At 36.7% G+C, this 15608-nt stretch overlaps 1 protein-coding gene across 9 annotated transcripts in view; it reads left to right on the top strand.

The window, feature by feature from the left end:
* Positions 1-15608, top strand: part of QKI (QKI, KH domain containing RNA binding) — a 150899-nt gene that overhangs the window by 50607 nt on the left and 84684 nt on the right. For all 9 annotated transcript variants that reach the window (XM_061991613.1, XM_061991611.1, XM_061991610.1 and 6 more), the window contains exon 3: positions 12812-12928. In XM_061991613.1, the coding sequence (XP_061847597.1) occupies positions 12812-12928 (117 nt within the window). The remainder of the gene's footprint in view (positions 1-12811; positions 12929-15608) is intronic.

Here is a 15608-nt window from a genome sequence, read left to right as displayed (position 1 = left end):
ATGTAGAAACTTTTTTTATTTAATTGGTATTTTTTGTATCTGATACATTTTCAAAAAGAATGTTTGAAAAAAATAGTGTTTGATTGGTTAAAAGACTCATATTTTTCATGTAACTTACAACTACATCTAGTTCTTTTATGTACAGTAAAAGCTATTAGAATGTAAGCCTTTAATAATTATTAAGTCCAACACCTTAGTTGGAAGACTGATCCTGCTTGATATTGTTTACTGCTGCTTGTTGATTGAAGTTTTTACTGTTTCTTCTTTATAACTTGTTTAGTTCTTGAACCATAGAATGATAACATAGAATGGTAGAACAGTTTCAGTTGGAAAGGACCTTAGAGATCATCTAGTTCCAATGTCCCCTCACATGGTCAGGGACAACTTTCACCACACTAGATTGGCTCAAAGCCCCATCTGACTTGACCTAGAACACTTCCAGGGATGAAGCATCCACAGCCTCTCTGGGCAACCTGTTCCAGTGTCTCAACACCTTCACAGTGAAGAACTTCTTCCTTAAATCTAGTCTGAATCTACCTTCTTTCAGTCTGAAGCCATTGCCTTTTGTCCTATCACTACATGCCCTTGTAGTCCCTCTGCAACTTTCCTGTTGGCCCCTTTTAAGTACCTGGAGGCTGCTGTAAGGTCTCCACAAAGCCTTCTTTTCTCTAGGCTGAACAACCCCAACTATCTCAGCCTATCTTCATAGCAGAAGTGCTCCAGCCCTCTGATCATCTTTGTGGCCCTCCCATGGACTTGCTTCAACAAGTCCATGTCCTCCTTATGTTGGGCGCCCACAGCTGAATGCAGGACTCCAGGTAAGGTGTCACCAGAGTGAAGTAGAGAGAGAATCGCCTTCTGGCTTTACAGCTTTGAGTTGACCCAAACAGAAGAGAAAAACCTTGTTTATGACTTCTCAACAGGTAATCTGGTAAAGAACAAGCCTTTCTGTCCTCCCTTTCATATCTCTAATGAGTTGGTAGGGCACCCTAAGGGCAGTTCTTGTCTGGGTTTAACAGGTTAGAAGGAATGAGCCCAGCTTTTCTCTGAAAGAAGATATGAGCTAAAGAGAATGAAACTTCCTCAGCCTTAAAAGCCTTTAGTGGAGCTGACTTCGGTATTTTATTGTTCTTAAATATAGACAAGCTCCTTGTCCAGCAGCATAATCTGACACAATGGGAAGAAATCAGGAAATTCCAGATCTCCTTCTCTTAATAGGAGTTGGTATCACCCCTTCCTTGAAATTTGCTGGAGTGCAGTCAGTAGGTTAGTGGCAGCTTTCAGGAGACTGTAACAATAATAGACAAGTCTCATTTTTCCTAATGTTTTCCCATAATAGGAGCAATTTTCCCTTGTTACGATAGTACTGAGTGGTTTTATATCAATTTGAGATGGTCTTGCATTAATTTATTGTCTTTGCACATGTTTATTTTTTCAACAGGGAGTACTAAAATAGCTGTGTGAAAGTTCAGGTGGACTATACATAGCATGGTGATGCACTAGATAAGGTTTTCAGGCCTTCAGTAAAAGAGATTAGAGATTTGAGCTGCTTTGCTCAGGGAATTTGATGTATTGTGGCTAGTCAGATTTACTTTTTTCATATATCTTTTTATCAAGAGATTTATGTTTGTAGAGCTATATAATCATTTCGAAATCTTCTCTTGCATTCAACGACGATACCATATATGAAGTACTAATTACCTGTTGAATTAGCACAGCAACCCTTTGTGGATCTCTGTTTTGAATTCTCTTTTTTAAGTCAATGCCAATGTAACCCATATAATACATTATACAAAATTATTAGAATCAGTTTTAGCTAAATGGTATTTATTACTTCTATCTAAAGCAAGAGCTGATTGTCTATAATATTAACTTTTTCCAAGTAATTTTAAAGTTCTATTCAATAAAAACCAGAAGCACACAGTTTTAATTTTTGTTAGAGGTCAATAATGTAATACTTAAGTATCTCAAACTTTGTAGTTGATTTATCTGACCTTCCACATTAAAGCAACTTAAACAGTGCAACTTCTTCAGTGTTTTAAAATTTCTCAACTCTTTGACCAATATAATGTAAGGTCTTTATGACAGCACCGTATCATTCATTTTCACAAAAAAATACAGGTCTAACTTTTGGTTTGTTTTAATTGCATTCTAGCTTCCATCTGAAGTTTTTATTATCTAATGCAAAAACTATGTAATGGAGGTATAAATTTTCTAAGGAAAAAGTAAAAAGAAATGTCCTCATAAAATCTTAGGATGCAAAAACTCTATAATAATCAATTTAAAATTAAGTAGTAAATGTGTTGGCATAAATGTTTACACTGTGGCTTAATTTTTAGAAAATGGAACTTAATATTCATAGAATCGTTACAGCTGGAAGAGACCTTTGAGATGGAGTCCAGCCTTTTTCCCAGCCCTATCAACCTCTAGACCGTTTCCTTAAGTGCAAGATACAGTTGTCTCTTAAACACCTCCAGGGACAGTGACTCCACCACCTCCCCGGGCAGCCCATTCCAACGCCTGACAACCCTTTCGGTAATTAATTCCTCCTCATATCCAGCTTGAACCTTCCCTGGTGCAACCTGAGGCCATTTTCTCTTGTTCTATTGCTTGTCACTAGGGAGAACAGACAGACCCCCTCCTCACTACAGCTTCCTTTCAGGTAGTTGTAGAGAGCGATAAGATCTTCCCTGAGCCTTTTCTCCAGGCTAAACAGACCCAGGTCCCTCAGCCATTGCTCATGTGAGATATGCTCCAAATCATTCATTAGCTTGGTAGCCCACCTCTGGATCCTCTCCAGTACCTCAGTGTCCTTCTTGTAGAGAGGGGCCCAAAACTGGACACAGTATTTGAGATGCGGCCTGACCAAAGCTGAGTACAGGGGAATGACCTCCTCCCTTCTCCTGCTGACAGCACTGTTCCTGATACAGGCCAGGATGCCATTGGCCTTCTTGGCCACCTGAGCACACTGCTGGCTCATGTTCAGCTGCTGTCAATCAATACTCCCAGGTCCCTCTCTGTCTGGCAGCTTTCCAGCCACTCCTCCCCAAGCCTGTAGCCCTGCTGGGGGTTGTTGTGGCCCAAGTGCAGGACCCAGCACTTGGCCTTATTGAAACTCATGGCACTGGCCTTGGCCCAGCCATCCAGCCTATCTAGATCTCTCTGCAAAGCTTTCCTACCCTCAAGCAGATCAACACTTCCACTCAGCTTGGTGTCATCTGCAAACTTACTAAGAGTGTACTCTATCTTCTCATCCAGAGCATTCATAAAGATGTTAAACAGGAATGGCCCCAGTACTGAGCCCTGGGGGACTCGTGACCAGCTGCCAACTGTATTTAACTCCACTGACCACAGCTCAGTGGACCTGACCATCTAACCAGTTTTTCACCCAGAAAACTACCACCAGATGTGATAGTTTAAGTCTAGTTGCTTTTTTATGCTGTTAGATAGATTGGTCTTCAAATTAGTAAAAGAATTTGTGAACAAATTATGTTAGCTCTTTAGCAACTAATCTGGAAAAATGTTGCCCTTGAAATTAAAGATACCGTCTTTGTCTTAACATACAAAAACGCCTTTCATCTTTTCTGCCTTTTGTAACACATGTACGCATTGTGTTTAAAATAATCATGTGGAGTCTTCTGCCCCAAGGAGATGAAAATAGATTTTGTTAGAAGGCTTTTTAGATTTTGTTTGGATTGAAAATTTTGTTAGCATAGTAGGTAACAAGAGAAATATATTTTGAAGATCGTGATTTTTGGATGTGCAGGAATTGTTACGGGTGCATTTTGATATAAGTTCTGACAGACACCTAGCTGAAATGGGTAACAAATGAAATTATATGTTGGCTTTTCTGACTGATTGTAATGGATTTAGTTAACTAGGCTTAGTTACTGCTGAAGTTCTGTCATGTACATTACAACTTCAGTGCTAAAAATTGTTATTTAGATGAATTGTTTTAAGGTTTTATTATAAACTTTGATTATTTGAATGAAACACCAAGTATTTAATCAATATTTATACAATGCAATTAAGAATTTGAAGAGCAAAGTTGTATACCTCAGTGTGTTACCTTTTGTTTTGTTTTAAAAATTTGTGCTGCAGGATCTTTTTTCCTTTAGGAAAGCAAGCTGTATTACCATTATGAAAATGACCTGGAAAGCTAGCCTGATTTTTGTTTGTTTGGTTTGGTTTGGTTTTTTTTTCTTGTCATTTAATAGATCCAATGCACTGTATTTACATGGGGTTTGTAGAACTGTCAGTTAAACGAGCTCTCAAAGCCATCAGCACAGAGGTTATTAGAGGTGAATAATGTGGATTTAAAGGATTTAGTAATTCACTCTAAATCCCAGCTATACTTTTAAATGCATTTTTATTTTTTACTCTTTTTTGAAAAGGAGCATTTTAAGCATTAGAATGCTATCTACTGAGTAAAAACTGTATTGTATTGACATCACATGGATAATCTGTTTTGCCTAGTTTACATCTAGGGTGATCAGAAGATGATTCTGAGCTTTTTAAGTTATCATTAGTATCTGATATCCTGCTCAGTCAGAAATGAATATAAGTATCTGGTAATCAGCAAGTCAACTCTGACAATAAGTAGCAGTAATAAATTTCAACCTTGCAAAATTATGACTTCTTTAAATGAAGTAAGTTGATATTTTTAATTTAAGATGGTTATATTCTTTAATGTTTCTGTACTGCCTTGGGACTTTAACTGTACAGTATTGCTTCATAAAAACAATTTTTATATGTTTCTATACAAAATATTTTAATATATTTATTAAATATAAAGAAAGTTATAAATATAAATATATTTATTAAAATCTATCACCTAATTAAAACCACCTCAGTTTTTTATCTCAAATTACATTGTGTTCTTTTTGTCATATTCCAGAAAACAATTTGAAGCAGCTTAAAATTTGTTAGGTAATGTTATGTTGCTGGAATATACATACTAGCAAAGAGAACTTTATAAATAAGTAGAGCTCAGAGTTACCCTTCGAAAAATGTAGTATTTGTGAGTATTGTAACCAATAGAATTACTATTTTCCAGTTTTAAAAAAAAAACCTTACAAAAAAGTGATTTTTGTATTAGAAATTCCTAGATGTTCTTGTTTATTGTGCCACCTGTTTTAATATTACTCAGAGAACTTCACTATTAAGAAAGATTAATAAATGAACCTTCCTAAAGTAGACCAAACTGTTTATTATAGTAATCCATCCTTGAAATAATGAAATAATGTAGTACTGATGTCCAAGAGGGAAGACTGCAATTCATTTCATGGGAAGACCGAGGTGTTACCCTTCATCACTGATCTTTATCAACATTTTGTATTAAAAACCTGTATGCAGTCTCTACATAGACAAATATATACATTTTATTATGAGTTTTGGTCAACCAACCGCCTTACAACATGTAGATTTTTATTCATGAGAATTCTGAAAACAATTTTAACTATTCAGCATCTGAATTGTATTTATACCATTTTACATGTTTTCTACTTGAGATGAGTTAAACAGCATGAAGTTGCATGACTGACTCACACATACTATGTAACATAAATACCCCTGTGCTTAGAACTGAATTTTCAGATGTTCACTCCTGTCCTAAATAGCACTGACAAATGAGCTTGAAAAACTTTCCGGAGATTACATGGAACAGTTGTAGTTTAATTAAAAAGTTATGCTTAAGAAAAAATAAAAAGGACCTGTAATATACACAACCTTTGTTCTAAATAGTGTGCTATTTTCATATTCCTTTAGATGCTGATATTTTTATATAATATCATAGACTTCAAACTTCTGAATGTTAACAGTGTTTTCCTGCTACAAAAATACTGTCTTATCTATTAAAATTATGTTCACATTGCATTAAAAATTTTTTACTTGGAGAAGTTCTGAAACTAGGCTGAGCTTGTCTTCTCCCACAATAATTATTGGTTCTTGCCCATAACAAGATGAGATACTCTGGCTTTGATGTCAAAACCAGATTATGGTAAACAAATTAGGAGCAAAAAAAAATTCCTCATAATCTGTGTTTAAAAATGAATACAATGAACTAAGATGGAACTAGTCATGTTGAATTACATATGCACTAAAAATGATGCCTGGCCATTTACTAAACTGAGAAATGTTTTCATTATCTGTTTTTGTTTTCAAAACTATTTTGCTGCTTTCTTTGTGACATCTCAAATTCTAGAGAGAATTTGAAGTACATAAAATGTTTTTAGCTGTAATTACTTTTCTGTTAAGTGTTGGGGAGTGTTTCTCAAAGCTGAAGTTATCTTGAACGTCCTTCAAATGTTATGCTAGAGGTTTTGGTTTTGTTTATCCAGCATAAAAGTAACTAATTGCAAATGTGACAGATTCTGTCTGAGGGATGATATTCTGTATGTTTTCCTCCAGTACCTTAATAGTTTTATTTTTGTGTTTAATGGATGAAATTATTATTTCATGATAACATATGTGTAAGTTTCTTACAGCACAGCTTTTCTAATTTACTGCTTCATTGCTTAAATGCTTCAGTGGATCTCATATAGCTTTGATTATAGTATTAGAATGGCGTATGTCAGATACACCCAGGAAATATAAGTGGATATATTTGACATAAGCAGATTATACATCTCATGCTGATATTCACTACATATGTACTTGGGCATTTACTTGGTTATTTCACTTAGGAAATGTGCTGCATTAAGGGATGGAGGGAATGTTTCTCAAGCATTATGGATTGGAGCCTCTCTTATTTCCAATCAATGTTTTTGGAAAGGACTTCAGGAAACAACTTCACTTTTGTCATTGGCAGTGTTAACAACTGTCTGCAATTAGTTTGTTTCTCTAGGTCCACCTAGATCACAGGCACTCATCCAGGCTGGTTTTGAAGACCTCCAAAGAAGGAGACTCCACGGCCTCCTTGGGCAGCCTGTGCAAGGGCTTCCTCACCTCCACAGTAAAATAGTGTTTCTTATGTTTAAATGGAACTTGTTGTGTTCCAGCTTCTTTCTGTTATCCCTTGTCCTGTCACTAGATAAAACAGAAAAAAGTGATATCTGAACCTCCTGACATCCCTTCCCCTACCCCCCCAGTCTTCTCTTATCTACGCTAAACAGCCTCAGTTCCTGCAGCCTTTCCTCATAAGAAGGATGCTCCAGGGTCTTGATCATCTTGGTGGCCCTGTGCTGGACTTCCTAGAAGTTCTCTGTCCCTCTTGAGCTGAGAAGCCCAGAACTGGGCACAGTACCTCAGATGAGACCTCATCAGGGCAGAGTAGAGGAGGAGAAGAACCTCCCTTGACCTGCTGGCCACACTCTTCTTGAGGCATCCCAGGATGCTACTGACCTTCTTGGCCACAAGGGCACTTTTCTGTCTTACATTTAGTTTATTATCAACAACTCCCAGGTCTCTCTCTGCAGAGCTGCTCTCCAGCAGGTCAATCCCCAGCCTGTACTGGTGCATGGGGTTGTTCTTCCCCAGGTGCAGGACTCTACACTTATTCTTGTTGAACCTCATGAGGTTCTTCTCTGCCTAGTGCTCAAGCTGGTTGAGATCCCGCTGAATGGCAGCACAGCCTTCTGGGGAATCAGCCAGTCCTCCCAGTTTGGTGTCATCAGCCAACTTGCTGAGGGTACACTCTGTCCCCTCCTGCAGGTCGTTGATGAAGATGTTGAACAAGACTGACCCCAGGACCGATCCCCGTGGAACTCCACTGGCCACAGGCCTCCAATTCAATTCCCTGCTGTTGATCACCACCCTCTGGGCTCTGTCATTCAGCCAGCTCTCGATCCACCTCACTGTCCACTCATCCAAGCCACACTGCCCGAGTGTTCTGGGAAACAGTGTCAAAAGCTTTGATGAAGTAAAGGTAGATGAGATCTATTGCTCTCTCCTCATCTAGCTAGACTGTAATGCCATCATAGAAGGCTATCAGCTTGGTCAAAGAGGATTTCCCCTTGGTGAAGCCATGTTGAGTTCTCCTGATAACCATCTTTTCCTTCATATGTTTATTAACAACATTGAGGTCTAGTTGTCCTTCTCCTTTCCAGGAATGGAGGTGAGGCTGACTGGCCTGTAGTTTCCTGGGTCATCCTTCTTACCCTTCTTGGCCTTCCTCCAGTCCTCAAGACACCTTGCCTGTCCTCCATGATTGTTCAAAAATGGCAGAGAGCGGCTTAGCAACCACATCAGCAAATTTCCTCAGCACTCTCAGATGCATCTCATCAGGTCCCGTTGACTTATAGGTGTTAAGCTGGGCCAACAAGTCTTTAACCTCTTCCTCATCCACCAAGGGAAGGTCTTCTGTTGTCCAGATCATCCCGCTCTCCTGGACTGGGCTTCTGAGGGCCTGTCTTGGCTGTAAAGACCGAAGCAAAGAAGTCATTCAGTAGTTCGATCTTCTCTGTATTCTCTGTCACCAGGGCATCCTCTGTGTTCAGCAGCTGGCCCACATTCTCCCTAATCTTCCTTTTGTTGCTAATGTACCTGAATGCTTTACTTGTTTTGCTGCAGTTTTTTTGTGTCTCTTCCTTACTTTGTTTCCACAGTTAGAACTTTAGGCTGTAACTGTCAGTCAGATTAAGTTATATTGCAAGTGGTCTTTTGGGAGGACTGTTAAGGTCTGAAGTCATAGAAAGTTTCCTCCAAAATGGCTAAGCTGACTGTCAGCAGTGCTGGGTAAGACAATATTACCATATGTTCTTCATTATAATGTCCAGTTTTCAGTTGCTTCTTACCTTTGTCATGTTTTAATCAGTGAACCAAGCAGAGTCATGGTCTTCAGATGCATCATATGTGATGTGGAAGAGCATATGAAAATGAAGTGAGCAGGAAGTACTGCTCTTCATGTCTTCAAAAATCAGAGTAAAACACCAGGAGTTTTTCAACCACAATTTTTGGATGCTTTACTTTGTTCAATGTATTAGTATAGGATCCGAAACCTGATTTGGGTATGGGAAAGGTGAGTAAAAGGTTCAGTTTTCATATAAATCCATTGACAACTGGCAGAGTTATGTCTAACACTTAACTGTGAAGTAAAATACTGTAATTAGGAAAAAATATGAATAAGGAAAGGACTAAGCTGCTTTCTAATTGATACAGAAATCTGAAGTTTTTGTTTCCTGTCAGTAAAAAAAAAAAAAAAAAAAAAAAAAAACAAACAACAAACCAAAAGGAATTAATGATGTGTAACAACAGCCTCAAAATGGAGCACATGTTTTCATATATGGTATGCCTATAGTGAAACTCATTTTCACAGGGAGTGAAGAATTAAATAACATCATCAAGAGTGCACATTTATGGTTACAAGTACTCAGTCGTAGTAATTGCAGTGTTTAGTAATTATAGTGTTCCAGAATTCACAGGGTTTATGTGATGATTTTTTTTTTTAAAGTTGGAGATGAGAAAGTGAGACCAAAAGCCAGATTATTAGAAATGTAGACATATTGGAAAACATTTGTTGTGAATCGTGGGTAAAGAAGGGGTGTTTTTGCATGTTTAGAATTTTTACTAAATTTAAATGTTTAATACTATATCTTACAGTATTTTCAGTTCAAGTCAACTTGAAACATGTTTTTATCATAATGAGAAAATACTGAGATTTTCTTGAGATTTTCCATAAAATAATGTTTAGGCTTCATACAATGCATTTTTTACTACAAACATGTTATATATGAGGAGCATATGAGCTTTCTAAGTCTTGATTTCCTGAAGCTGAAAGAGACTTAAAGAATAGCTTGTTTTGGCTTTTTTTCCAGTGATAAGTAAATAGCTCTGCAAATTCAATGTATAGTAAATCATTGGAACGTTTACTAATGAGAATGTAGAATAAAGTAGTTTTTAGTTGTCCATAATAATTGTTTAACGAAATACCTGTGTTTGTGTTCGTTCTTGGTAGAGATATCTTTCAAATTATTCTCCAGGAATAAAGAACTTTTTTTTTAATCAGGTAGATTAGATCTTGCCATATCTTACTTTCAGGTTTCAAAGAAATCCACAAAATTCAGAATAATAGAATGAAATATAATACTACTGGACTCCCTCAGGTTCCTCAGATTTTAACTTATATGGAAAGTTTCTCAAACACTACATTTCCCATACACTGTAGGTGTCAGACACATTTCTTTGCAACCTCTTTTTTACTACTTTTTACTACATGTAACTACATGTAGGGGCTGATGGAGACATGGGTGTAAAAACACCTGGTGTGCTTGAGAAATAGCTGTTCTATGTGTAGTGGATACAAGCTGTTTTTATCGGGGAATTACTGATGCAGTATACCTGTTAAGAATGACACCAGGCAGAAATTTTGTCATCTCTTGGGGGTGTCAGTTGCTGCAGAGTAATCATTAATATCCCAGAGTAGACACAAACATTAATATTCAGAGCAACTTTTTTCCTAATACTTTTATTTCCACTCAAACACTTTCAGTATAATAGATGCTCATGTACAGAGTCTCCCTGCATATGTTGCCTGTCTCTTCTCTTAAGAATGTTTACTTTGGATGTCTTCTCAAAGAAAGGCAACAAATGTGTTACTATGGGATCTTGCTGGTGTGTATTTTGTACATGCTTGGAAACTTGAAGCTTGTAAGGTTAGCAAACTAAGGGAATTGGAGAGATGGTGCAGAGAAACAGGCAGGGAGGGAGAGTGGGGGTTCTGTTATCTTGGAATGATTTACAGAGGCCCTTTGTAAGGAGAGAATTCTGGGAGCAACTGGAAAAGAAACTAGCTTAACATTTAACAGAATGTGTTGCAGTTTAAGTCATCAGTTTCTCATCTGGAAGCCACAATTCTATGTAATGTTTAGACAACATGAAAAAAAAATTGCAAGCCAGATGACAGTACAATTTCCTTCTTGTTTTTTTTGTAGTATCATAATTTTTTTATCCATATTATCTTATCTTAGAATTTGATTATTCTTTTAATCATGATCCAAGTTGATAAAATATTAGAAGCTGCTGTCTTTCTTGAGAGATAGGGAATGCAACGATAGTCACCTTGTGTATTGGTTACAAGAGTGTTTTGAAATCAGGTTTTGCAATAATATTTTAGCTTTACTGGTGGAATGGGAGTTATCTAAAGATTTAGCGTGCTGGAAGTGTGGTTGTGGAGAAAGGCAAGTAAGATGCTGTTTATGTAAGCTAGTGGTATGATTTTGGTATTAAGCATAAAGTGTGTTTAAAAAAAAATCAGAATTTTTATAGTATCTCAAGGCCAAACTTCTTTCACTTGAAGCTGGTTCATTGTTTATCCAATCTTAGCGAATCTTTCTTCCTGTGATTCACAGTTTGTGCATGTGTTCACAAGTGCCTTTAATCTTTATCTGCCCTCCACCATCAGTTTATTCAGACTTCCTAATTTGTCTTTATTTCTTGAGCTTGGAATACTAAATAATTTTGGGACTGTATCTTTCCTTTGAACGCTTAAGCTATTTTGAAACAAGATTGCTGTTGTTGAAGAATTTTAATTTTCTTGTGTTTATAATTTCTACTAACTACTAAATATTTTCTGACCTTTACAGCTTTATAAGAATTTCAGATATGTTGAGATAAAGTAAAGAAAACCAGTTTTAATTAGCTGAGGAAATTAAAGCCAACAACTTCTTCATAATTCCATTGAATAGCTTTGTTTACCAGGATCTAACATATCCAGATTTCTGTTCTTGCTGCGGAGTTTCTGTTTTCTTAATAGCTTCTTTGAATTTAATCTTCATTCTGAAATTTCTAGGTTTATATATCCTTTGAGCCTGGTGCTTTATCTTTGCCCTGTCGTTGTCAGAGTACTGCTGTATGTTCTTAATGGTACTTTAATGCTTTTTTATTTGTTGTGATTTCCAGAATGTGTAATTGAAAATAACGAAAGGGAGAAAGTGCTGGAAAATAACTAAGAATTAAAGTTATGTATGACTAAATGGCAGAATTATTGTGTTAAGCATAGATGGGGTTGTGGGTTGATAGTGAAATTCAGCTGACTGAACATGAAATACTTCCTCTATTTGCATACATAGCTGAGTAAAGGATAAAAAATAATGTGCTTTTGTCATGTGTCTATATGTATACACATATATATCTATATACACCAAGGTATCAATATATGGCAAATATTTCTTCTAGAAATGTAACCCATGAATACGTAACAAGGAAGTGCTATGGCACAAGTAGATAAAGAAGAGTTTCTATAGATGTGGGTGGCCAGCCAGCTGTGTGCTGCCCAGATTGAGCTCACCAGAACAGCACAGAAAGATAAAAAAGAATGTTTTTTGCAGACTCTTTAGCTGTAGGAAAAGAACAAATGAATAGTGGGCCTAGGGGCCTTTCCTGAAGGCCCCGTGCCATTATAGAACCTTATACTTGGCACCTAGTAAATCCCACCACATGGAGATTGTGTGTGTCTACTCATGCAACTAGAGCCTGTGTGTTTCAGTGATGTGAGGCACAGTGTTGGCCTAGTAATGAGTGTATCCGGTTTCATGGTGAGGGAGAGTGTTTTGTAGTTCTGTAAGAGCTCACATAACTTAATGAGGAGGAAATTAGGACTACCGTTGCCCTAGAAAGACTGCAGAATGTTAAACTTAAAACCTATTTTCACCTGAAAGCTGTATCTTGCAAAGTATGGGGTTGCATAGGTTTTGAGTATATGAAAACAGTGCTTACTTCATTCTTTAATCTGAGATTTAGTGGATCTCATAATTAGTGTAGTGTTCTAAAGTGATAAACACTTGATGATATTCTAGATACAGTAATATATCTTGTGAAATTTTAAATTTATTTTGTTTACTTGCTTTTATAGAAATATTTCTTTTTCTTTCTCCAGTTTAACTTTGTTGGAAGAATCCTTGGGCCCAGAGGACTAACAGCTAAACAGCTTGAAGCAGAAACAGGATGCAAGATAATGGTCCGAGGGAAGGGCTCTATGAGGGACAAAAAGAAGGTAAGCTCTTGAAAGGTAGTGTAGTTTCAGGTACATAGGTTTGTTTCCTAACAGGGATTATGCTCATGTCTCTCTTACTGTTATTTGTTGTGTTCTTACTGTATCCTTTTTCATTGTGTAGTGTTTTTTACCCAGTTGGCTAATAACACTGCCTGTCCTAAAGAAGTGAAATATTCATGCTCCATAATGGTGCAGTTGGGAGTCTAACTAGCAATTATAAAGTATTCTTCACTAGTAACCAACTTCTAATTGTGTCATGTTTCACAAGATAAAGGTAAAACTTGAAGTTAAATGTATTTTTTCCAAAGAAGAGTTGTAAACCTTAAAGGTGGTCTTAATAACTTTCTTGTATTGAAATATCAAAGTAGTGATTTGTGCAAGTAATGTGGCTTGGAAAAAATGTTTATTTCTGGCAGTGGATTCTATCCAGGTGAACCAAGAATCACTGTGTTTGTGGATTTGTTTTGTGGAATTGCAATGTAATTAGGGCTGTTCCTTGCCCTATCCATTAGTATACATGCTCGACCCGTGTAAATAGGGAAACTACACTTTTCAAGATAGAGCCATGCTGAATGTCAGGTTGCTCTGGTGGTAACTCTTGGGAGTTTAGTTTTGAAAATTTATTTTCTACCTATTTCCCTTCACCTCTGGTTATTATTGTAGAATTTGCACCAGCATCTCCACTACAGTTTTGAAACAGTACTCTTTTCCTCTTTGTTGCCATAATTATTGTTTCTTTGGCTTCTTTCTTTAGAAAACCTCCTCTTTTTGTTTTCTGATCAGATACATTATACGTTGTATTGATATGTATGTAGCACGTGAGTGTTAAAATAGAAAGCTAATGTCTGTTCAGTTTGAAATCTCAAACATCCCAGAACTTATGACCATGTTTCTTTCAAACTTCATTTGATGCCTCTTGTTTTCATAATCTGCTGTAATACTGTCAACCACCGTTTCTCTTATTCCACCTATAGTTATTGCGGATGTTTAGATCACCATCTTTTCTGCAGAGATGTATTCCACTCCAGAGAGTTTTTTTTGTTGTCTAGGTTCTGTAGAAGTATGATAGTGTCTTAAAAGCTTGATTTATGAAAGTTCTTTAAAGAAAAACCAAACCACATTATTCTTTGTCCTGAATTCCCTCTACGTCTTGGCTGGGGGGACATTTAACATATGAGTCCTACTGTTCGGGAGTTTTAAACTGTAAATGGGTAAATAGAACTTGTAGAGTTTATATTTTTGTACAGGATTTTGAAATATAGTTGGGAGACATAAAAATTTCAGAGCATTAAAATTTCAGCATGATTCACTCGACATACCAAATTATGTGGGTGTAGCTGCTATATTTTAAAGCAAGATGTGTGCTTGCAATATGCAAACCATCTTAATTGCATAGCTTTGTTTGTGACTATTATTAATGGTTGAATTCTCTCATATTCTAGTAGAATATCGTGTAAATAAAGAAGTAATATCTTGGAGCAGGAAATTTAGTGAAAATATTGCCTCTCTTTAAGAGGTTGTAGACTTCAATATTTGATCTCTGCTTGAAAGCTACCACTTTCTGACTGGTAGAGGAATTAGACATTTAGACTTCTGATTACATGTGTAACAAAGTCAGTCTTCACTATGTGAAATCTATTAAAATGAGGTTTACGTTGAATGACTTCTCAAACTATCAATTCTGAAGAGAAGTACTGATAATTTTTAAAAAGTGAATGCTTAAACTTTCATTCATCTTTTAAACAGAATTTTTAAAAGACATTGCTGTACTAGTGGCAGAAGTAGTGCTCATCCAAATATGTAGAGAAGCTAGGAAATGCAGGTACAAAGATGCACACGGGCAACATAGTAAACAGCAAAGTTGACTCGAAGCCACCATTCTTTTGCCAGCTACTTCCTTATATGCTGTTTCTGCCCATGTGGTCACCCAGGGCTCTATTGATTAACCTGCAACACCTGTTTCTGATAATTGGAAGCAACTTGCCAGCTGCATTAACTTGTCCCTCCATCTTTATTCAAACTGAGGATGTATCTGTCTGGTCCAAGTCATACCCACACATTGTCTTTTTACCAAAATACAATTCTTCCTTTATGGGCAGTATTTAACCTTACTGCCACTCCCTCGTTGTTTTAGGAGTAATTCTAGACCAGGGTAGTTCATCAAGTCTCAGGTTATATAACTTTTTTTTTCTGAATAAAAATGCTAGTTTTAGTTCATTTATATTCATATATCTAAGGTAAAACATTTAGGCATTTATTCTTCAGAAAGTTTATATGTACAGAATGAAGCCCCAAGCCTAACAGTCCAGAAATAATGTCTCACTGTTAGTAGTGAACATAGGTATATTTAAGATAGTCATTAACAATGATTCTCTGGTAAGTCCTTTAAAATTTTGTAGATTGGCTTTGCTTTGTGGAAAAGCATGCTTAGTTGTGTTAGTAATAGCTTTACTTTCAAACAGCTACAGTAGTGTAAATAAAAATAACAAAACCTGCATTTGACGCCTCAGTTTTTCCTGTGAAGAGACCCATTCAAAGAATCATAGAATGGTAGAGTTGGAAGGGACCTCCAGTAAATACTTCTTTTGCAGACCCTTTTGTAGAAACTACTTAGATTTCTGGAAATTACTGTCTTCTTTGGCCCATGTGTCATAATGCCTCCCACTCCGTCTCTTCCCTG

The sequence above is a fragment of the Colius striatus genome, chromosome 2 (assembly GCF_028858725.1).
Source record: "Colius striatus isolate bColStr4 chromosome 2, bColStr4.1.hap1, whole genome shotgun sequence".
Lineage (NCBI taxonomy): Eukaryota > Metazoa > Chordata > Aves > Coliiformes > Coliidae > Colius > Colius striatus.
This window is presented reverse-complemented; position numbering and strand designations above follow the sequence as displayed.